Consider the following 23,571-nt stretch of genomic DNA (forward strand, 5'->3'; position numbering starts at 1 on the left):
AGATGAGATCGGTGCAAAAGATCGGTTTATTTTTAAGGGATCGGTCAATCACCGATCCCCCCAAAATAAGGAAATTGGGGGTGATAAATCAGCCGGCTGATCGATCGGTGCACCCCTACTTTTCAATTCACGTGAACAGCGATTTTAAGAAAACTGATTTAATTTTTTTTTTTTTAAATCAGCCTTTAAAATTCTATTTTCTTAAGAATTTATGGGAAAAAGAGATATTAAAATAATCGATATCGGGCTTGAAAAGGGAAATGGATTTGATATTGATTGTTAAATTTATTTATTTATTTATTTTTTTAAACCCAGCCCTAGTGGATATAGCTAACAGTCATGTAGGGTGTAGCTAATTTAGTTTGTCAGCATGCATACCTGTCTCTGAAAGTTAAGCAGCCTCAGGGCTTTGAGCTCAATGGTCGCTTTGGTACGAAGGTCTCCTGCAAGGGAACCAGGTAGGTTCTCGAGTTCCTGAACACGGTGAGCAATACGGGCTTGTAACCTGCAAAGCAAGGAGCAAAAACACTTTAGAAGATATTGTAAGTGCAAATGCTGAATTTCTAAACGTAACAAAAACAGTCAATGTGAACGTTCAACAAGAGACCAAATGTTTTCACCTGTACTCCCTCTCCTGGAGGATCTCCACGGGGTCCAGCCCTCTGGGTTTTTGGATAGGGGTTATGCGATTCTGTTTCTGGTGAAGCATCATGGGAGGGGGCTGCGCAGGCTGACCTGGAGACTGCGTCTGAGGGGGCATTACAGGTGAGGCAGCAGGTGGCACAGCGGGAGGAGCAGGGGACGGTCTGCCTGTGGGCTGAGGAGGAATCAGCTTCTGCGGAGGATTGGATGGTGCAGCGGCATTCACCATTGGTCCTATAAGAGAGCGACCAGATGGAATTTGTATGCAAGGCAAGTTAAAACACAAAAGTCTCAAGCAACTAGGTTGTTTGAATTAATTTGTCATTGTGATGAACAACATTTCCCTCCCCCCAAATTTAAACTATTCCCTGGTATCTTAAAATGTTTCTGACATGCTTCGGCCGTAAATATTCAAAGAATCGGGAACCATACAGCACACCTCTTCTTATGGCCAGTTGAAATCGGATGGTTTTGTGCGAACTGTCCCATCTGATACAAATGACCCACTGTTTCACCCATTACGGGGTGTGCCATAACAGCTACGTATTTTCTTTACCATCACAACCACAGGCAGAAATTTTACGAATGCTGAATGAAAAACTGTATGAAATTTACTTTCAAAGAAAAATACTTGTGGCACTTTATCAACAATCCCCCCCAGTTGACAATCAGTGTGAAAATGTGTGGTTGTCGTGCATATCTTTTTAATTATCGCTTGACAAATTTGTGACGCAATCTTGTGGTTCTTTCCATAAAAAACATATAAACGAGGTAATTGTTGAATTCATACAGTACATACATAGTAACTAGGTCAGTGGGGACAGTCAGTTTGGGACAAACTGTACCTTCAGGCCATGATTTTGGAGGTCCATTTGCAGGCTGGCCTTGCATGCCCGGGGGAACTCCTGCCGGTCCAGGTGGTGGCATATTGGGACCAACCATGCCTAAAAGCATAGACATTTCATTTCATCATCCTCAACTACGATAACAAAATTTATATGCACCAGACTAGTCAAACATTTAAATGGTATAAAATACTAGACGCGCTCTGTTTATTTACAACATTTCCAATGCTTTTTTTTTTTTTGCAGTTGGGCATATAACAAAAAGTAAACATAAAATGTTTCTAGCATCTATCCTCTGCTCACCATGAGGTCTGTTGTAGTTCGCCTGAGCTGGTCCTGGCCCTGGCCCGCCTACAGGACCGGCAGAAGGGGGCATGTTGGGCATGGACTGCTGTTGCATCCCTGGCATGGGCCTCTTCCCTTGCACGGCCATCTGCAAGTGGTCGGGTAAGGGCTGACTGCGTGTCAGCATCTTGTAGGCCATAATCTGAGCCCTGAGTTGGTGCAACTGGTTCTGGTTGAAAGGCGTTGGTCCTGCCGAACCCCCCGGTCCACCTACAGCACCACCTGGTCCACCTGGACCTGGAGGACCCCCACGGTTCGGCTGTCCCATTCCCTGATTAGGGTCACCGGTACCCTCAATTGGGCCAGACCCTGGACCGGATGGACCACCAGGCATCATGGAGCCAGATGGAGGACCATTAGCTGGTACTGGGCTAGGTGCATGCTCTGAGCCTCCCAATGGCGAGGGATAACCTTGGGAGAAGGAATGCAGGGATTAGATTCACTTTTAAGTACCGGTACACTTTTTTGGAATAAAGAATTAATATGTTCATGTAGAAGAAAAAGTTTTCCCTGGATTGTTACAACAGTCTTGACTAAAACCGATCACTTCCTTAGTTTTGCTAACTAACATGACATTACTTTGTAAAAATCTCACTATTTCATGTCACAGTGTATACATGAAACCCAACATATATTCATTCACACATTTACAAACAGGTTGATGTAATAATATTGTCCCCTTTAGTACACCTCTCTGTCTTCTTCTTTAGCAACTCTGTGTTGTATGAAAACGGAAGTCAGCCCTCTGGTTGTCTTCTCGTAAACTGTCTGCTCATGCTGCCAAATTTACAGCACAAGAGGAAAAACCGGCTAGATGTGTTCTTGATGTCTCTCGCTCCCTCACTCACCTTTGCTTTTACTGTCTTGATGACTGGCTTGTCTATTCTAACTCCGATTAGGGATACACTTTTTAGTTAAAAAAACAAAACAAAAAAAACAAACAAACAAAAAAAACAAAAACATTAAGCAATTATTCTCACTTCTGACTGATTGTAAATTGAGACAACCTTGATATTGTATGTTAACCTTTTTTAACATAAGCGAAATCAGATTATCCTCACTAATGTGGCGGCTTCAGATTAGTTACATTTTGTTCAGTGTATCAGCCATACAGAAGGAGAAGTTACACCGAACCCATTTTTCTTATACAGAAACGTGCAATCCGTGTTATTTTGGGTTGTGGATACAGAGACCACACAAATCCATTATTTATACAACTAAAGATTTTAAAATTTAATGAATTGATGGAGTTAAACCGCCTTAAAATATTGTATAAAGCCTACCGTGAAATTCTACCAGTTAATATACAAACTAGATTTATAAAAAGGGAAAGTAAGTATAAATTAAGAGGAATATATATTTTCTCTAAACCTAACTACAGAACAAAACACAAAGAACGATGTATTTCAACTCAAGGTGTCAGTCTATGGAACAATTTGGATTGTAAAGCAAAATCTTCTCAATCTATTTGTATTTTTAAAAAATGTATAAAATCATATTTACTGCAAAAATATATATCATAAAAGGACATGCAGTTGAATTATTTTTGAATTGTTTGGTAGTATCGTAACACCAAATGCGTCTTGACCGCTTGCTGTCATTGATTTTGTGTTGATTCTTTTTTGTGTGTGTTGATTAGGGGCAAACAAAATAAGTTTTATTTCTTTCTGTCCCCTTTCATTTCTTTTGTTTTAAAGAGTGAAATAAAGTGATTTGATTTGAAGTATTTATTTCAATTCACGTTATCATAATCATCTCAAAGGTGTGAGCAACTAAGGCAATGAGTTGCAGCAACATTTCAAATCACAGGTGAGTGCCACTTGTTACATTTAATGACAGTTTCATATTTCGTATATGTTGAAAGCTATGGGATCGTAGGAATGCTAAACTGTGAAAACAACAATATTTAAAGTTACAAGCAATTAATCAATCTCACTTTTCTTTCAGATTTCGACTGAAGATGACATCACGTGTGCTGAGGGAATAGGTAGCGACCAACCATGACTCAGTTTTCTGATGAAATCCAGAAAACAGGTGGGCCGTGATTGGTCGTTACCCATTTCCTCAGCACGTGCGATGTCATTTTCAGTTGACAGCAAGTAGAAAAAAAAAAAAGATTTTAAAGGTATTAATTGTACATGGAAAAATAATGAAGTTAACCGAATTAATTCTGGACAAAATATTAACTTTTTACTGCTGAAAATGGCTATATGAGTCAAGTATACCTTTAAGAGCCCCTCCAAAAAGTATTGTAGCGTATAGCCACCTTCCTAAAATAACGTCCCAAGTCATTTATTTAGTTTTCAGGTAATAAAAAATTTGAAGCACATACTATTTAATATTATATTCATCAATAATTTAATTTCAGGAGTAGAACTGAATGATCGGTTTAAGTAAAGATGCAGCTGATTTTAGGTGGGCAGCATCCTGAGGAGATGTTTAAGGTAAAATATGACCATTATTTTAAGAAGGTGAAAATATTATATTCAAGAAAATTGATTCTATTTAGACTACTGAGAGCTGCACATCTATTACAGTGAGGGGTGGTTTGAAAGTCAGTTGAATCCAGATGCACCTGTGTGATGTAGTACCTTGGGAATGTTGGTCCATGGGGCTTGGAGGTGGCCCCATCCCACTGTGCCCTCCCGGTCTCATGCCCATGCCCTTCATTTGACTGTAGCGAGGGTCGTCTGGCATGCTCTTCTCATGCATGGCATCCAGTGGCTAAGTTAAAGATACACAATTATTACACAATGGACTGAAAGGCGGACTCATTTATGTTTAACTATTTTCTGGTCACTAAATTTTAATAAATATATTTCATTTTAAAAAACAAAAAAAAACAAAAAACAAAACACCAACTATAAACTCATAAGCAAGCAAGTAAATTTAGGACAAAGAAAAGTATGGGTTAAATTAATTAAACCATAACTCAATTTATTCAACATCCATGAACATGAATTTGTGATGATAACAAAAGAGCAAAGGCTTTTTTTTGGCATGATACTGCATCCGAGGTCACCATTTTGCAATACAGACTTAATATTTACAATAAATAAAATAATTGAAAATGCAAAATAACTTATTTTACTTTATGCATCTGGTGCATGTTTTCCTGAGGATATCCTGAGGGTCCCTGTGGAGGGTGTGGGTGTCCAGATCCAGGAGGTCCTGGACTGGGTCCCATCATACTATGGGCAGAGCCAGGGGAAGGACCTGGACTTGGGCCCATCATACCACCTGGAGACAGCCCTGGGCCTGGGGAGGGACCGGGCCGAGGTGTCCCTCCCATTGGGGGGTCAGGAGTGGACATCTCTCAGGTGAGATGGGGGGGATATGAAACAGCAACAAGGACCCCTATGAAGAATGATAAAATAAGAAACAGTGAGAAGAATGCGTCTTATTAGAAATGCGGTAATATTCCTTCAATAATGACAGGACAGTGTTCCTACAGCTGAAGGCAAGTTAAATTCAAGACTTTTTAATTCCATTTGGGAAAAAAAAAAAAAAACAATGCTGTGAAACCAAGTTCCCAATCTCCCATGTTCTCCGAAAATCGTTAAAAGCAATTTTGATCAAAAACATTAAATCCTACTTCTCTTTTAACATTTTTAAACACTTTTGAAAGTTTGATTTATGACATTTGAAGAAAAAAATAAAAATAAAAAAAAATAAAAAAAATCATGCCCTAAGACATTTTATAGTTACATTGGAAACCTGAATGAACAATGGAATCATCATTCATCATTTCAATAATGTTTTAATGCTTCATTAACAAAAGAAACTTTATTGCCATTAATCTAAAAAAAAAAAAACAAAACAATGAGGGTAAGCAGTTAAGAAAATGGATCGATATATTAGAGATAGAGATATTTGTCAGGGCTTAAGTTTTTATATATCAAATAGTAAGATGAACATTCATTTGCATTGTTCACAGATGTCTATACAAGTATAGGCAAATAATTGACCCATCAAAAATATTATAAAATAAAACGCACACAGCTCACATTACACAGAAATGACCTTCCCATAACGCAAGAAAAGTTGAGTTATTATTTGATAAATCTATTATATAGTAGGTCTAACCCCCTTTAAACAAGTAGCAGTTCGATTACAGCGCAACTGCACAACAGTTTAAAGTTAGACGGGCCTGACACAGATAAGTCCACACTTAAAAAAATAAATAAAAATAAAAAATCCAGTAGCGCATTGTCTAGACATAAACATTTATAACCTTACGGTAAATATTCATCTCAAAATTATTGTCATATTTACCTAAGCTAACGTCAGCTGGGCCTAGCTTGTTTCATTGTTAACGTTACTTTTTGTCGGTTCACAGAATTGTTCGTTATAACAATTAGTTTCATCATTAATTGTTGAAATACTACAACTACTTACGTCACATAGAACCGTGCTTTCGAAAAATACACACCACGTATTAGTAAGCGCGGTAAAAACAAAACAAAACATTGAGATAACAACACAAGTTATATCTGATGAATGACGGGAGCTAACATGCTAGCGGGTTAGCAGAGTTAGCATAGCCGGCCATGCTTTTTCAGGCCAATTAGACAGGAATTTTTTTTAGACTAGCAGTTTGTTTTAAAGCAGCGGCGAGCAAAAGTTTGACGCATCCCTCGCCGCTTTCGTTGATTGATCCAAAGCGCCTCCCGTACCCTCGTCTCTGCTCCGCTCACAACACGTTTCCAAATATAATTTTCATTCATTGCTCAGAGTCGCGCCACCGCCGGTTAAACGCGGTGTCCGTCTTTTCTCAAACACAACACATCCTACAAACAACAAACCATCCCGGAACTGTCTCGTCGTTCACAAATGTCGCCCGTTCAAACTACTAACAACATGGAATTGGACTTACACGAATGGTGAACAGCGGTGTATAAAATCCTGCCGGTCTCAAAGTCTCTTGGTTTTCCTCCCTGCCAGAAAACAAAGAGCGACCTACCCAGTCGTTTTTTCCACACCCCTCCCCTTACTGAGTAAAATGGACCTGCACGTACGGCTCAACAGCGCCCCTCCTCTCGCGTGAATGAAAGCGGGGGGGGGGGGGGGGGGGGGGGGCGTCCAAGAGTTTCCGCGAATAAACCCACGAAGCTTTTTACCTCATCAGACTTTTTCGCAGGAATCCAAAGCAAGACAATATGTGCAAAGAGACGACTATTTTCATCAAGTTTATTCCTAATCCTCCTTGTGAAAAGTTGTACTGTACAGTTCAACACAAACAAAAAAATTATAATAATTATGTACTCAAAATATTTTGCTAACATTTGTTTTTCCTGAGGCCAGTTACAACATTTAAGGACACACAATCACCTGCATCCATGACAGCATTTAGGTTATATTAGTGTCACATGTTCACAATAAGACTTTTTTTTTTTTATATAAATAATAATAATAATAAAAAAAGGACTTTTTTTTTTTTCCTCCTCCATTCAAGAGAGTCACACGCTGTCAAACCGTAAAAGGCTATATTTGTCGCAGTAACGCTTCCAGATCTATTGTTCATTATTGCTACTAGGCTACAGTACGCATTTTATGTTTTTTGAATATAGTGTTACAAAAAAATACAACATTGCCCCAAAGAGCAATATGAAGTTTCACCTTCTGAAAGACTTAATATAACCATAAAATTGGTCAGTTTCAGATCCATCCATCCATTTTGTTTAGTAAAGGGGAGCTGGAACCTATCACAGCTGACTTTGGCCTCATACTCCTATTCACAACTATAACACGAATCTAGTATATTGGCCATTTAGAGTCTTTAATTACCCTTACATTCATGTTTTGGATGTATGACGAAGATGAAGTACTGGGGGGGACAAGCAAGCACTGGGGAGAAGATGCAAACTCCACACAGGACGGACACAGATGAGATTTGAACCCGAACATCATAACTATGAGGCAGAGCCGTTGACCACAAATTCAGCGCGACAAGAAATCTTGTTTCAGCATATTTTTCCTCAAGCCATATCGCATGTTGGCTCACAATAGAACAAACTCATCCATGCTGTCACTAGTGTCGACCCTCCTCAGCTTGGTCTTCCTCTGGATATACGTGATGCTGTTGGTGGAGGTCTGGCTTCCCTCCCCCACTCGACGATGACCTTCAGCAAATATGAATATGGGGTACGTCTCTGCAGATGTGGAGACAGCCTGGAGGGCGGGGGAGACAGCAATGACAAAATGACCACATTCCACAAATAGCGAGTTGCATGTAAGATTTCCACATATCCACCTACCTCATCGACAACTCTGCACAGCATTTCAAAGTCCTTTTGGCCTTTTGCATAGAATCCAATAGTGCAGCTGGGATCCATGCGAGAGAAAGGCATTTTCCTTGGAGATTTACAGTGAAATGACTGCAACATGTAGACATAAAAATACAAAATTCACATTTTCTTTTTTTGTGTAAGACTATGAAAAAGACAAAAAAAAAGCTAATGGTGGTGGCCTAAGACAATCTGTAAGAAGATGAGTATCAGTATTTCTGGTTACCTCGAGAGGAAAGTTGCTCTTTGTTATATCCACCATGGGTTGACAGTAATGAGGGTCCAAGTACAACAGATGGTCATCTTCAACAAAGCAGAAAGTCATATGGTAAGTAGAAAATGTTCATACAGCTGATTTAAATAATTGCATGACAATACATAGAACTGGACATACCTTGGAAACCAACAAAGTAGAGCGAGTGCTTTGGTTTGCCCCCAATGATACCAATGCAGTATTCTAACGTCAAGATTCTCTATTGTGAAAATAGTGGAAAATGTTGTATTTGTACACATTCATGAAGTAACTAAACATCCACGACTAAATCTCCATGCGAAATTAAAAGCTACAAATTACACTTGAAATACAACATTGCCTATAACCAATAAGCCGACAAATAATCGCTAAACTCTACGCTAGCGGTTTCAAAACCTTTTCTTATGAGGGGCACATTCACAAAAATACAAAGATGCAAGGTCCACTTTGATTTTTTTTAAACTTATTTATTAAACACGGTAAAATTAATGAAGCAATTCTACATTGTTGATATAATGTAGTGGTTTTGGAAAAAATTGCTACTGCTAAAGTCATAAGGCAAATAGGTCAGGATTTTATTTTTTTTTTTACATTTTGGGGTGATCCCTGTGTGCCACTATAATAGATCCGCCTCTCCAGTGAGCAGCAGCTGAAACCCAACTCAACATTCTAAATTACAATGAAAACAATCTGTAGTAAATCGACCACACCTAAGAACCTTTAATGTGATGTTTTTACAAATTGGACCTTGACACTAAGCTGCAAGTGGATGAAACAATTTTTGTTTCTGAAACTAACTGAATTACCTTGCTGTCCACAGTGTTATAAACAAAAATTCAGTTACTATTTTAGCTATAAATTTGTCTTAGCAAGATAAAAATAAATTCACTCTTTTTAACTCATTTGTTCCTAACAACTTATAAACACATTCTATTCTAAATATTGCCATTGTCCCAAAAACGTATTTTCATGTTTCTTGTGTTTTTATTTTTTATGCTAGAGCATACTGAAGGCTTTGATGCAGCCTATGACCTGAAGGGGTCACTTAAAGCAATGGTAGTTATCACAAAAAAAAAGGCCAGCAGGTGGCGGCGGAGTATAACAGATCAACCAGGGCCATGTTGCAACAAGCTCTTTTCCCCACTGTTTTAAACAGGTTTGTGAATAATGGAGAAACTTAGCAGTATATCCATCCATCCATCCATCCATCCATCCATCCATCCATCCATCCATTTTCTTGACCGCTTATTCCTCACAAGGGTCGCGGGGGATGCTGGAGCTTATCTCAGCTGGCTTTGGGCAGTAGGCGGGGTACACCCTGGACTGGTTGCCAGCCAATCGCAGAACTTAGCAGTATATACTAATGCTAATTGTTTCAAAACGGAAACAGATAAATATATATTTTTTTTCCTGACGAAAGAAGAAACTCGAATCTTTCTTTTGGTAGGTTCCATGTTTTTATAGCGATAGAACACAATATTTCTGTGGACCTTGCAAAATCAGTCAAAATCCAGTAAAACATCCGGAAGCAAAGGGGGTTGCTTCAGTGAAAATGGGGGGAATGAATGAGTTAAAAAGTAAACCGTATTTGTCTTTAAAAAGAAAAATAGTAGCAGTAGAATTACATTGACTGACTGACTGAGACATAAATAAAAACATACAATGAACCTCCATATACTTTTTAGTGCTGCTTATTTTTGTTCGGTTAAAAAAAAACTACAGTTTGTATTTTTTCAAAGCAATTAAAATGGGCGTCAATTATTTGCTGATTTTTGCTATTAGCGGGACAGCCGGGCCCTCCCCCACCAATAGCAGATATCAGGCTACCTTGACACAGGCGATATAGGCAGGATTGAGTTCTTGTCCTCCAAGTCTCACAGGCACCAGGAGGATGATGGGCTGAACAGATGCAGCAGAAATCCCGGAAATACGTCGCCCACACAAGTCTTTCACATCATCTATGTAGACTGGACAACACTGTGCATAAATTAACCACGTCTATCCTGGTTAACGTTCTACAGGTAAAGCAGAAGTGGGTGACTACAGTATGTGTAAATGATTTTCCAGAAGAGAAGCAAGTACTAACTGGTGCAATCTTGTGCAACATAGATGACAAGATTGGGAAGGTCAGACGATGCTTCTGCAGCTTTCCTAAAACAAAATGATAAAGAAATTCCCTAGTGAGTTAGCACTAATGTTGCTGATATACAAATAGACTAATTACTGACCGCAGAATGTGTGCCACAATTGAGGGCCCGTACCAGTCCCCTGCTTTCTTCCCTAAGCTTTTGCCGAACTCTACCAGCTTATGTACACCAAAAGGAGCTGAGGGGTGATCCGCAAACCATGACACAACCTTCCTGTGTGTGGACTCCATGCGTCTGTCCAGGAGGGAACCCAAACTCAGCTTTCGGACACTCTTTCTGAGCCCAGTGGAATTCTGTGTACACAATGCTCTAGATTCTGGGAGATCCATATCATCTTTGAACATGTGATGGCTCACAGAACATGTCAAGCCTGGAAAGGATAAAGAAAATAACAGCATTGATTTGATGCTGTCCCCATGAGGGGATCTGGATATATGGGCATGAGGTGTGTCAGAAAACTGCTATATAATATTTGAAACCCAAACTCTACTTCACAAGAATTTAGGATTCAATAAAAGAAATGGAAGGGGACAGAAAGAAGAACAACTTGTTTTGTCTGCCCATGATCAACACAAAAGAAATCAACACAAAATGAATGACGGTCAAGACGCTTTTAGTGTAACAATACTACAAAACTAGACTAAGTGCAGTTTCTGGAGAAATTGCATGGGAATGCTGAAAGCTGAATCCTAATTGCTGAATGCTAAGATTTGAAAGCATGTGGGATGCTTATGAAGTAAATAGAAAGATATAATGTGAGATTATGACCTCCTGGTTACTGGACAATGCACTTTACCAACTGTGCCACCGAGCAGTATGACACCTGGTAATGATGATAAGTTATATGTATGGAGGTGGGCGTGTAAAGTGATACTTAGAAAAAGTTAAATGTCTGTCCCATTGAAAACGAATGGGGAAAAGTTTATTTTAAATGTTAAATTGTGCAAATACTGTAAGTAATGTGGAATCAGACGATACATACCCCGGGAGGTAGGGCTGGGAATCTTTGACTGTCTCACGATTCGATTCGATTACGATTTTTGGGTCTACGATTTGATTCAGAATCAATTTTCAATTCTCGATTCAAACGATTTTCGATTCAAAATTATTTGATTGACAAATGATTTCTGCTTCAATTTACAGATATGCACAACATTGTCATGATCTACTCCACTCTGCTTTGCAAGACAAAATGACAAATAGAGACATTCAAGTCTCTTTTTTTTTTTTTTTTTTTTTTTTTTTTGTACAAACATTTATTAATTTTGTATTGTAAGTGCCTTTTTCCACAAAAACAGCATGTGGGCTACAACTGCCTTTTCCCCTTCTTCTTCATTTCTAATTTAAATAAAATCGATTTTTGGATATTAATATTGATTCGATTAATAAATGAGAATCTCAATTCTTTTATGAATCGATTTCTTAGCACACCCCTAATGGGAGGCGTCAATTTTGGAAGCTAGTTGAAATTTGATCAATTTAAATAGGAAGTATTATGCGAGAGTTGTTACGCGGCAAAAAAGTTTGGAGAATAAAAATCACAATAACATATGTGGGAACTGCATGTCCTTGTGCTATATATATTTTTGCAGTAATTGTGCTTTTATACATTTTTGGAAAAAATACAAATAGGCTGAGAAGATTTTGTTTTACAATCCAGATTTTTCCACAGACCGACACCTTGAGTTGAAATACATCGTTGTTTTTGTTTTGTTCTATAGGCCTATTTAGGTTTGGAAAAAATGTCCGTTTCTTAATTTGTACTCACTTTCCATTTTTATAAATTTGGTTTATATATTGACTGGTAAAATTTCATGCTGGGCTTTATACAATATTTTAAGGCGGTTAAACTCCATCAATTCATGAAATTTCAATGTTTTTAGTTGTATGAATAATGGATTAGTGTGGTCGCTGTATCCACAACTGCAAATGACACGTAAAAGAAAAAATTAGTAAAAGAAAAATTTCTTTCTGTAAAAGAAAAATGAGTTCAGTGTCGGTTTTGGCTGCACACCCCACACCTCAATGCAATAGGTCAGGTATGGAACGATCAACGAATCATAAAAGGATGGCCAAGAAGCGTCATAAAAACAGTGTAGTATTCTTTACACCTGGCAATGTGTATTAAAATACATCTCCACATTCATCTGATGTCATACTGAGAAAACATTAATAATTTAACACATTTTGATGTCTTATTAAAAATGCTGCCGAGCCATTAGAATGTAAGCTCCTCAAAGTATACTGCTGTGTCACCTTGTGGCATCAGGTGTAGAATTAGTCCTCGGGCTAGCAACATCTGTCCTGTACGGAGAAGACATCCCCAGCCGCTGTCAGTGGTCAGAGAGCAGCCTGATAGCTGCGGGAAACCTCGTCTGTACGTCAACCACAGCAGAGCTGCAAAGGAGCGGTGGAAACATTCGTTCTCCCCTGACATTGAAATAATAAGACACATATTTTATTATCTTGCAAATAAATGTGGCATCATGCTTAAATGATCTGCTTGAAATCGCGGCCGCAACCTCACCTCGATCGCTGAGCTGATATGACTTTCCAAACATCATCACAGGAGAGCTCTTGCTCAAATTTGATTTCTGCTTGAAGGACAAGCCTAATGAATGAGAAACAAGATTTCAAGAGACCAAATAAAAAAAACATTCATAGTTGTAATGTAGTTCGCCATCTTAAACAAACCATATTTGACACTATTCCATGCTGAGACCAACTTGGATTTGATTTTGCCTCTTTCCTCTACGTCTTCTCGGCTCTCTTCTTCATGGCACAGAGAAGCTGCTGAGGTAGAAGGGAGGAAGAGCCAGTCGTCCATATATTCATCTGCAGCAGACTGGCTCTCAGAGTAAGTTGAGGAGGCACTGCGGTTCATAACCATCAGATTTGAACAAGACTGGCCAGGAGGGAACACTCCCTACAGACAGAGCAACTATATGTAGATGAAGAACAAAAATAACAAAGCAGTGTTGACATATGACCCAATACAATGTTTGTTTGTTTGTTTGTTTAGTTTACGGCAACAAACACATTATTTAACTTGATGAAGTGCATTTACCAGATTTTATAACTACTCATGGCTATGGTAGTTAAGAGAAGGAGACCATGTGACTGCACCCTGTGACTCAAGGAATTTCGAATATTTACTTGCAGTAAAAGAGCTGCTGATGGTTAATTATTCTTCTGCCCACAGTATCAAAGATTTGACGGGGCACAGTTTATGTTACAGAGTTACAAAAAGTCATAATCTGTTAATAAACTAGTATTAACATATTCACAGGGATATAAGAATAAATAATAAATCTTTTTTTGTTTGTTTTAATTATGTTAATTATCCTGTTTCATAACATCACTGTGTGACAAGCTGGAATGGTAATAAGAGCGTATAGCTACCTAAAAATAACTGGCATACGTGTTAAGTACGATTGGCTATGAATGAAATACAGTACCAAATTATAGCTACTTGGTTCCAAACATTTTTTTTGTTTAAATCACCGGCGCTAAATATCGAATATTCCCTTCAAGTAACGCCAACTCGCAAATAAAGTGCACTACATCGCAAATGACGGTGTTGTGTTTACCTTCTTTCAGACATATCTTTCTGTGAAATTAAACGAGCCAAATCGGTCAATAGAATCGCTGATACAAGTACTGTGGTTGTAGTGGTTGTCCATCAGCTTGTACTTCCTTGTTTATACTGGGAACGGGCTAAGCTCTATTGTGATTGGCTGAAACTAAGCCAATGAACTTTCTAAATACGTACTCGCCTCAACTTCCTGGTTTGGTTTATTTACTACACAGTCGCACACCAAATTGGCTTCTCAGAAAGAATGCAAACAAATGATCATTTAGTCTGTTTTTATTTATTTTTTTCTTGCAACACATGAACTTAAATACATATCCTCTTTGTCATACATAAAAATATGAATCACAGTATCCCACAGGATCGAGTGTCGGACCATTGAATGAACAGACCATGTAATGAAACATACTTTGTATCACTGTAACCCATATCTAATCTCATATTGACATTTACACCGAACATGTACTGACATCTAAATGGGAAATTATGCCCATTTTATTTTTTCCCAGGCCTCTCTGCTTACAAGTAAACAATTGTGTCTATATTTCTTCTTTTTTTTTTTCTTTTTTTTTTTTATAACTTAGCATAGAAGTTCCTCATTGTACTGAACTTACATTAATGATAATTCCACTGCGCCTATTTGACTAACGGTTACTTTTTGGAACGTAAAACAGGTGCAAAGACATATGAATTAACAAAAATAATAATGGTTTGTAAACACGACAAAATTTAATAAAAAAAAAAAAAAAGTACAAATCATGACACACAAAACGTTTGTGTTTAATGCGAAAACAACCGATTCCACTCTGAAGCCCTACGCAGCACATTGGATGAAATAAAAAGTCATAAGCTTAAAAACAACAACTTCAGAATAACGTAAACATCTTCAATTACATTAGATTTATGAATAGAATTTTAGGCATCAGATTTCTTAACTAAACCTACACAAATCAGCCTTTTTGGTAGGTCACCCACAAGATGGCAGTGTAAGGTAAGAATAGGCGATAAAACATAAAAGACTGAAAATGTACCGGGATGATTTACACGTCTCTTTAAAATTAACACAAGTCGGAACTGGAAACTAAACAGTAACGTTTAAATTGCACAACAGGGGTTTTACAGGTGACATTGATTTCAACAGACCAGGGTAATACCAAGGACAATAAAGGGGATCCTCGCGTTACGACAGACTTCTGTTCCGAACCCGAATTCGAAACACAACGTATAGTTTATCGCTAAACTTGCGCTTTTACGCAGGATTTCTATGATTCAACTTTTACCTCTTGAGTTAGAAATTGACCTAAACTCTTGCCAAATAATGTTTGAATAATGAAAAGCAAACAGCAAACATGCACATGGTGTTTTTACAAAAACGTCACAAATTCTTCAGGCTTCTGTAACCAGAAATGGAATGTTTGGTTTACACTTTGCATTGTGGAAATGCATGCATTATAGAAGATTGTTCTTTATCTTTCACATTGCAGTAATGCTGAGGAGGAAATCTGGTCAGACATTCAGTGTGAGCCTTGCATAGGAGATTCCATCCATCCATCCATTTTCCTGAACGCTTATTCCTCACAAGGGTCGCGGGGGGCGTGGAGCCTATCTCAGCTGGCTCTGGGCAGTAGGCGGGGGACACCGTGGCCTGGTTGCCAGCCAATCGCAAGCATAGGAGAATCTTTTAATTAAACCGATTACATTGTGTTTGTGTTGTATTCAGATGAAAACCGTCATGAACACATTACATGCATTCGTTTTCATGTACATTTGGCAGACACCAATGTTTTCTAACTTTAAACAAAATAAAACACCACATTTACCACAATAAATTATGAAATATAAAAAGGTATCATATGTAGAAAAACCTTACATATATTCAACCAACTTTTTAAGTGGTAGTTAACACTATAACACACAACAAATTCACATAGAATAGCAATTGCACACATCAAAAGGGACAACTCTGAAAGCAAAATAGATTTGCTTGGGTTATTGCAACTACTTCTTCTTTCACCTCTACTCGTCGACAAAACAATGTAAACTTAGTAATCCTGGACACCTAAAGTTGCATTATTATCACATTGCATAGTGTCCCTGTGCAAGTTCATTTCATATAGCCTACTTGAATCCCACTGGAATTCAGCCCTTTAACCAATCAATACACCTGCATCTCCTTTGACAAGTATTTAGGTATTTGGTCCAGGCTCTAGTACGCTAGTTTTCTTGTTTTGTTTTTTTTCTTCCTGTTATTATGATACATGACTATATTTTATCATTCTGCAGTGCTAACTAAACTTAACCAAACTAAGTTAAATGGAATGCGGTTTGCATGTTGACATGGTTGCAAAGTTGTTCACAGTGTTTACTACCTCATGGTCTTCAGTATTTTTTTTAATTATTTTTTTTATTTTCATCTGCTTTTTGAATGACTTTGATTTCCCATGTACAACATGCATTTTTTTTTTAAATATATCTACAGCACATTTTGACAGACATCCACAGGCCTACGATATGCTATAGTGCAAATACATTTTCAAACTGTAGTTGATGCATCTTGGGGTTTTTTCTCATTATGTCCAAAGTCACATATTATTTATTTTCAGGCATTTGCTTAATTAAAAATGTGTTAATTGATATGATATGTTTGGATGCTTCTACAGTAAAAGGCAATGCTGCTTTATCACGAATGATGCTTCGAGCCCCGAGCGTTTCCTTTCTCCAAGTGGAGAGCGCTTCCGGCCGACGTCGCTTGAGCCGCACGGCGTCCGGCCCCACCCGAAGCCTCCGCTTTTCCCACCGAGATGCTTCGTTTTTCCTCACTTGACTTATAGGGGTCTTTGACTTTGGAGCAGTCTTGCGACCCCCCTTTCATGGGCCCGAGTACCGTTTTGGCGACGCTTGTGAGCTGCGTGACGAAGCTGGCTCTATCGCCGGGCGACATGGCGCGCGGCTTGCTAGAACAAGGTGAGGATGCGTTCGACGACGGGGACATGGGGTTTTCTTCCAACACCTCCAGGTGCGTCCTGTCCTCCTTCACTCCCCGGTAGCTCTTTGAAGCTCTCTCCGCTTTGGAACTGACAGCTGCTGGTGCATTTGTTGCACCGTGGACCTGCACTGTGGTTGGAACTGGAGGCGCGGGACCTTTAACCCTGACCGTGTCGGTTTCAGATTCTGTGGCTCTACGCGGTTTGGACGACTCTGTCGTTGATCCTTTGCGACCGCCACCTTTGTCTGCACATGCTACGTATTTGGTTTTGTCTTCTGCGTTAATTTTAGTTGAAGACACGCTTTCTACATGAGCATCCTTCTGCTTTCTCTCTTGCGGTTGGAGGCACTTAGTTGTCCCTGGCGTGGAGACTTTCTCACAAGGTTTGCTCTTCGAGACAGTCGCCTCAGAAGTCACAGCATTTTGAGGTTTGACCCCCTGTTTCGGCTTGGTGGACGGGGTTACGACGAGAGAAGAGGTGGTCTCGACTGCAGCTGAGCTCTGTAGAACCCCAGAGGTGGGTAACGTTTTATTTGGGTCAACAGTGGATTCACTTTTTAGTGTTTTGGTCTCAGTATTGGATCCAGCAAGATCAGAAGGCGTGGTTTGAGTATCTTTCTCCGTTAGTGGTATCATTGTGTCACGGCTAAGTGGTGATTCCTGCCTTCCAAGCCTTCTGACAGGCTTCAAACTACTGCTCTCCCCTCCCAGAGGTGGGGAAGGGGAGGAGGAGGAGGAGGGAGAAGGTGGAGCAGGTCCATTCTCTCCCTCCATTTCAAGCAGACTCTGTAGGCTGTGCTCACAGTGGAAGGACTCTCTTCTGTAGTCCCCGTGCGTTACCTCCAGACTGTGCTTGCGTAGACTCACCCCTCCCGTCAGAGGAGAAGGCGAGGATGATGATGAGGAGGAGGAAGGCAGAACAAGCGCTCCAAGCTTCTCCGCTGATTGCACACGCTGCAGGAGTGGGGATCTGGGCGGCTCGGCACTCTTGGGACGAGGACGGGCGACGGGCGGCGACGAGTGCAGCTTGACGGGGAACATCTGCGCGGTGTTGGAGCTGCCGACTGTGTGGCCGCTCAGAGGCGGAGGGGAAGACGTGGTGGGGGATGGGGTGTGGGCTAAAGGCGACAAGGGGATGTTGCCGGCAGATTTGCAGCGGGCAGAGCGGTATTGGCGGTGAAGTTTGGGCGACAAGCCATGGAGAGAGCTGGGCCTCATGTGGTGTGAAGTGGCTGGGGAGTTTGGGGTGCTCGATGCTGGGGAGCTGCTCTGTGAGGATGTGCCTAGGGAGAGAACATCATCTTAGGGGCCATTCTGACAATATCACCATTAGCATTAGTGTACAGTACCGTATTTTCACGACTATAAGGTGCACTAAAAAGCCTTACATTTTCTCAAAAATCGACGGTGCGCCTAAGAGTGAGTTCCAAAATCTGTAAATGTTGTGCGACTTCGGTAAGCGCACTGTCTGCGTGAGAGCATTTCTGCCGACAGTCAAGCGGAGCACTGCCGACATATTGCTTATATACAGGAAATCCGGCCCTGGTTGAGGACTGGCAGGTATGACAACCCGAAAAACTCAACTGAAAGATGACATGAGGCTTTTGTGTTCTCATGCCTTCCAGTCCTCAACCAGGGCATGGTTTCCTGTATATAAGATACAGTAGGACTTCATGGTGCTCACTGCTTTCACTTTATGGAACTGCTAGACTAGAGCGAGTTACGCCACAATTTGTGAATGGATGGCGCATGCTTGGGCTAAATGTGTCTGCTTGCACTAATCGAGCTATCGCAAAGGCCGGCATCATTTCTGAGGAATCGCATGGGAACTAGACTGACTCTGACAATACTGTATTGACGAGAGAGAACCTGGCGTGTTTGGTAGAGAACGAGCCCGGCTGTTCGTTTCAGATACATACAGATGATGAAGATGACTTTGAGGAATATGTGGATGAGGATTGATCAAAAGTAACGTGAGTGCATTGTTAAATACTTCAAGTACAACAAAACTCACAGTTCTTTACATTATTAAATATTTCAATAAAGTACAACCGAACTGTTTTGTTCTGCTGCCGTTTTAAAAACATACGCTAACATTTAGCGTGAAAGGATGCTACCATAATGTTTTGGGCTAGCGTGCCTGCGCCCAATAGTGCGGTGCGCCGTATGTGTGTGTTAAATACAGAAAATAGCACCCGTACCTGAGACTGCGCTTATGGTTGTGAAAATACGGTAATTGTTTGCATCGAAACAGAAAGATTAGCAACTAACCCACGTATGGCGATTCCAGAGTGGATCGATAAGTTTGCGTGGGTGAGCGGGCACAGAAGCTGTGGGTGGGAGATGCGGGAAGACTGTCTCCAGATGAAAGAGAGCGATTCAAAGAGGAGAGGCTGCGACTCGTGTGGAGCAAATTGGATTGCTTGGTGATTTTTCGGAACAGGGAACTGCGCTTCTTACTGTAAAAGGACCAAATGGAACAGCAATGACGTGACTTCAGATAAACTAAAAAAATGTTTATCATTGCATTGCTTATGATTGCATGTTGTTTTAACTCACTCTTGCCCCTCTTTAGCTCCTGGCCTCTTGCTGCGTCGTGCCATTTTGCATTTATAGCTGGTCTTGCGTGCAGGTCCCACTTTTATAGACGTGTTCTCAAAGGGAGTCGTCGTAACGGTCACCTTGTTTCCACTCTGGAGATAAAATATCACTCATGTTAATTTACAAGCAAGTTATTTATTGGAGTCGAGTAGATAGATAACGTCACATCACCTTCAGGATGAGTTCCACCACCTCTGTATGGACCAGACCGTGAACTGACTCCCCATTTACATGGGTGATGAGATCCCCAGCACTAAGTCCAGCCTCCTGGGCGGGGCCTCCATCCTCCACATGCTGGAAATACAAATAAATTGACTTGTTAAAGGAAATGAGCAGTTTTGTTTGAATTGGTTGGCGCAGAAACCCCGCTACTTGCTGGTTGAGGCTCCAGCTCAACTGCCACCCTAATAAGGCCAAACAGCATAGACCTTTTCATAATGTTTTGGATTATTTGGAACCAGGGTGGCAGAAAGTGATTGATTACTAATGGCTTGAAATGTAAAGGAAAAATGTCAACAAAATTTGCTGTGTTTGAGGTTGCACCACCAGATATACCCCAAAAGGCTTAGACATTGTTCAATTTCCCTCACTGCATATGCATAATGGCTAGCTTGCTAGCCCTAACATCTCAACTCAACTCTCAAATCAACTTTATTTATAAAGCGCTTTAAGAACAGGCATTGCTGTATACAAAGTGCTGTACATAAACATAAATATCAGTTTTGCAGTAAACAAGAACAAAGCAAACATTTTGAAGTGCAATACAAGTTTTTTTTCAAGTAAATACATTTTACATCAGTAAATAAATAAGAAGTAGGCAAGTAAATAAAGAGATAAATAAATACATAAATAGGTAGACTAAAACTCATACACACCACAAAACACCAGGAACAAGTCTCACGGTGCGCCAAAAGCCAAAGAATACAGATGTGTTTTAAGACGTGTTTTAAAAGAGGATAACGAGGGGGACTGCCTAATATTTAGTGGAAGGTCGTTCCAAAGGGAGGGACTGGCAAGACCAAAGGCTCAATCTCCTCTAAACCTCCGCTTTGCCCTTGGTACCTCCAATTGAGTCTAGTCTGCTGACCTGAGGCACCGGGCAGGTGTGTAGTGGTGCAAGAGCTCGGCGAGATAAGGAGGGGCAAGACCATTGAGAGATTTGAAAACAAATAGAAGAATCTTAAAGTGGATTCTAAATTTCACGGGCAGCCAGTGAAGAGAGGCCAGAATAGGGGTTATGTGTTCCCTCTTACGGGCACCAGTAAGGAGACGAGCAGCAGCATTTTGGACAAGCTGGAGAGACGCTGCAGGGAGGACTGGCTGATCCCGAAATAAAGTGCATTACAATAATCCAGCCGAGATGTAACAAAGGCATGGATTACCATTTCTAAATGCTGCTGAGATAGGAGATTTTTGACCTTAGCCAGCTGTCTAAGATGAAAAAAGCCGGATTTGACAACAGCGGCAATTTGCCGGTCCAGTTTAAAGTCGCTGTCCATCTTGACACCCAGGTTTGAGGCTGTTGGCTTCAGATATTGTGCCAGAGGACCCAAGTCGGCAGGATGAGAAGAGCCGCTGGGACCAAAGACCATAACTTCTGTTTTCTTCTCATTGAAGTTCAAGAAATTTAAAGCCATCCAGGCTTTGATTTCTTCCAGACAGGACAAAAGAGGCTTCAATGAGAAAGCGTCCTTTTTACTAAGCGGGACAAAGATCTGACTGTCATCCGCATAGCAATGGAAAGAAATTCCATGTTTTCTAAGAATGGAGCCCAAGGGCAGTAGATATATCATCATTGTTATAGCACGCTAACCAGTTCACGGTCAAACGACCACGTTTGTGCCATTGACCCAAGCAAGAAAAAAGTTAACTAGCCAGTCCCTCGACGATCATGTTACCTGCTGAAATGTTAATTAAAGCTAGCATCAGCCTCCCTTTGAGCCTTGTTTTTATTTTCTGACTGTTCACACATTACAACTACAGTGGTAAACTAGAAGGCTAAAATAATCATTAAGTCATTTACGCCATTTTCTCATGTACTGTAAATGTTTGTTTACTTGTGCTGCAATTGGCGTTAGCTTGCGGTGGTGCCACTTGGAAGTACGTTTGACATCATGGTGAAAAGATCTAAAGAAAACAGATGGATAGAAAATTACTTCCATAATATATCCATCTATTTTCTTCACGTGTCTTTTTCAAGGCCACAGGGCTAGAGTCTATTCTGGCTGCCTTGGCAAGAGGCAGACTACACCCTGTGCTGATCACATTTGCAACAGGCCGCACGTCATGCCTACTCACCCAGACCATATGGTGTACGCTGTAGACGTCACTGTCTCCTATGTAGACTCGTATTGCTCGAAGAGTAAAGCCATACTTCTTCCCTGAGCGGTGGATGGTGATCGGGGAATGCAGGACATTTACCACTGGACAGTAGTCTCGACTGGGCGAGGAGTCCCGAGAAGACGGGTTGGATGAGAGGGAGCGAGGAGACATGGGACTCGCTAGGGGAGAGGCGCCATGTTGTTCCACTGAGGGGAGGAGAATTAAGTAACACTCAATAGAGCATAATTTGTCATTTAAAGAAATATTCGGTTTGATACTGTTTCTTTTCTTTTGTTTTTGTTCAAAATTTTTATTTTATTCTTTAAAAAAGAAATGAAAGGGGACAGAAAGAAATAAAACCTTTGATATCTGCCTCTGACCATAAAATAAAATAAAAATGAAACAATAATAATAATAGTAATAATAATCCACACAAAATAAATGACAATTAGCAGTCAAGATGCTGTTATGGTAAAAAAAATGATTGAAAAACATGACCTTGTGCTATATATATTTGTCCAATAATAGAGCTTTTGTACATGTTATAAAAATACAAATGGACTGAGATGATTTAGTTATGTAATCCAGATTGTTCCACAGACTGACACTTTGTATACATTGTTCTTTTTGTTTTTTTCCCCCTCTATGTCGGTGTGGAAAAATATATATGTTCCTCTTAATTTGTACTCGTGTTCCCTTTTTTTTAAAATTTGATTTGCATGTTAATTGGTATAATTTCATGATGGGCTTTACACATTATTTTAAGGCGGTTAAACTTCATCCATTCATTACATTTTAAAGTTTTTAGTTGTATAAATAATGGATTAGTATGGTCTCTGTATCTACTATCCACAACCAAAAACGACATGGATAGCACATTTCTGTATAAGAAAAATGGGTTCGGTGTAGGTTTTGGCAGCACACCCCCACACTTCAATGCAATAGGTCAGGTATGGAACAATCAATAAATTATATAACAATAACAAAGCATTCTTGTTCAATGATTCTTTAACCTTGTGTTAAACGGCTGCGGTTTGGGATACCTTAGATTCGACATGTTCTATATGCGCTTTCCATGTTAAATATTCATCAATAATAAATCCTAAAAACTTTATTTCATTAGTCCTTTCTATTTCTATACCTTGTACAGTCAGTGTTGCTTCATTATCTATATTTTTACAACTGAATATCATAAATATGGTTTTACTAATATTTATAGACAGTCTGTTGGCATTGAACCACTTCATAATATTCGTAAACTTTTTCTCTATTACTTGTAATAAATACATTATATATTTTTCCTCGGTATGAAATAAAGTGGTGTCGTCTGCAAACAAAATACATTTTAACAAATTCAAAATATTTGTAATATCATTCACATAAAGGAGAAAAAGTACTGGCCCCAAATTTATCCCTGGGCCACAAGTAACATAACTATGTTTTGATTGTCGATTATTGAAATCAACATATTGTTTTCTATGGTTTAAATAACTGGAAACCCATTGATGAGAAATACCTCTTATACCATATTTAAACAGTTTATGCAATAAT

At 39.8% G+C, this 23,571-nt stretch overlaps 3 protein-coding genes across 9 annotated transcripts in view; all 3 read right to left on the bottom strand.

The window, feature by feature from the left end:
- smarca4a (SWI/SNF related BAF chromatin remodeling complex subunit ATPase 4a) overlaps positions 1–6,844 on the bottom strand; it is a 26,777-nt gene extending 19,933 nt beyond the window's left edge. For all 4 annotated transcript variants that reach the window (XM_077500434.1, XM_077500426.1, XM_077500417.1 and 1 more), the window contains exons 1-7: positions 6,709–6,844; positions 4,924–5,189; positions 4,424–4,556; positions 1,791–2,243; positions 1,488–1,586; positions 621–876; positions 379–505 (exon numbers count right to left, since the gene is read on the bottom strand). In XM_077500434.1, the coding sequence (XP_077356560.1) occupies positions 379–505; positions 621–876; positions 1,488–1,586; positions 1,791–2,243; positions 4,424–4,556; positions 4,924–5,145 (1,290 nt within the window). In that variant the 5' untranslated portion in view covers positions 5,146–5,189; positions 6,709–6,844. The remainder of the gene's footprint in view (positions 1–378; positions 506–620; positions 877–1,487; positions 1,587–1,790; positions 2,244–4,423; positions 4,557–4,923; positions 5,190–6,708) is intronic.
- A 164-nt stretch (positions 6,845–7,008) lies between these two features.
- LOC144003831 (cysteine protease atg4da-like) lies at positions 7,009–14,242 on the bottom strand. 3 transcript variants are annotated; one of them, XR_013279091.1, is made up of 12 exons: positions 14,110–14,242; positions 13,214–13,445; positions 13,047–13,130; positions 12,776–12,949; positions 10,601–10,889; positions 10,459–10,523; positions 10,200–10,339; positions 8,514–8,592; positions 8,346–8,422; positions 8,090–8,209; positions 7,261–8,003; positions 7,009–7,216 (listed from the first exon to the last, which is right to left on the bottom strand). XR_013279091.1 is itself a non-coding variant. In XM_077500453.1 (11 exons), exons 2-11 carry the CDS (start codon positions 13,407–13,409, stop codon positions 7,833–7,835), a joined length of 1,395 nt encoding a protein of 464 aa, XP_077356579.1. In that variant the 5' UTR covers positions 13,410–13,460; positions 14,110–14,242; the 3' UTR covers positions 7,009–7,832. The 3 variants fall into 3 exon arrangements, 1 of the variants encoding a protein (XP_077356579.1); XR_013279090.1 differs by having other exon boundaries at positions 13,214–13,460; XM_077500453.1 differs by having other exon boundaries at positions 7,009–8,003; positions 13,214–13,460.
- Positions 14,243–14,369: 127 nt separating this feature from the next.
- The window catches only part of LOC144003842 (microtubule-associated serine/threonine-protein kinase 1-like), a 62,403-nt gene continuing 53,201 nt past the window's right edge, over positions 14,370–23,571 (bottom strand). For both annotated transcript variants that reach the window (XM_077500470.1, XM_077500479.1), the window contains exons 23-27: positions 21,997–22,226; positions 19,870–19,992; positions 19,657–19,790; positions 19,369–19,556; positions 14,370–18,380 (exon numbers count right to left, since the gene is read on the bottom strand). In XM_077500470.1, coding sequence (XP_077356596.1) covers positions 16,792–18,380; positions 19,369–19,556; positions 19,657–19,790; positions 19,870–19,992; positions 21,997–22,226 — 2,264 coding nt within the window. In that variant the 3' untranslated portion in view covers positions 14,370–16,791. The remainder of the gene's footprint in view (positions 18,381–19,368; positions 19,557–19,656; positions 19,791–19,869; positions 19,993–21,996; positions 22,227–23,571) is intronic.

Source organism: Festucalex cinctus, chromosome 1, assembly GCF_051991245.1.
Source record: "Festucalex cinctus isolate MCC-2025b chromosome 1, RoL_Fcin_1.0, whole genome shotgun sequence".
Taxonomy (NCBI): domain Eukaryota; kingdom Metazoa; phylum Chordata; class Actinopteri; order Syngnathiformes; family Syngnathidae; genus Festucalex; species Festucalex cinctus.

Bases quoted from the DNA above. Each gene is read 5' to 3' on its own strand.
- LOC144003831 (XM_077500453.1), bottom strand. From the start codon at position 13,409: ATGGTTATGAACCGCAGTGCCTCCTCAACTTACTCTGAGAGCCAGTCT. The intron at 12,950-13,046 runs GTGAGGTTGCGG...TTTCAATGTCAG, and splicing joins ATATCAGCTCAGCGATCGAG to GGGAGAACGAATGTTTCCAC. The intron at 10,340-10,458 runs GTTAGTACTTGC...AGTGTTGTCCAG, and splicing joins TGTTGCACAAGATTGCACCA to TCTACATAGATGATGTGAAA.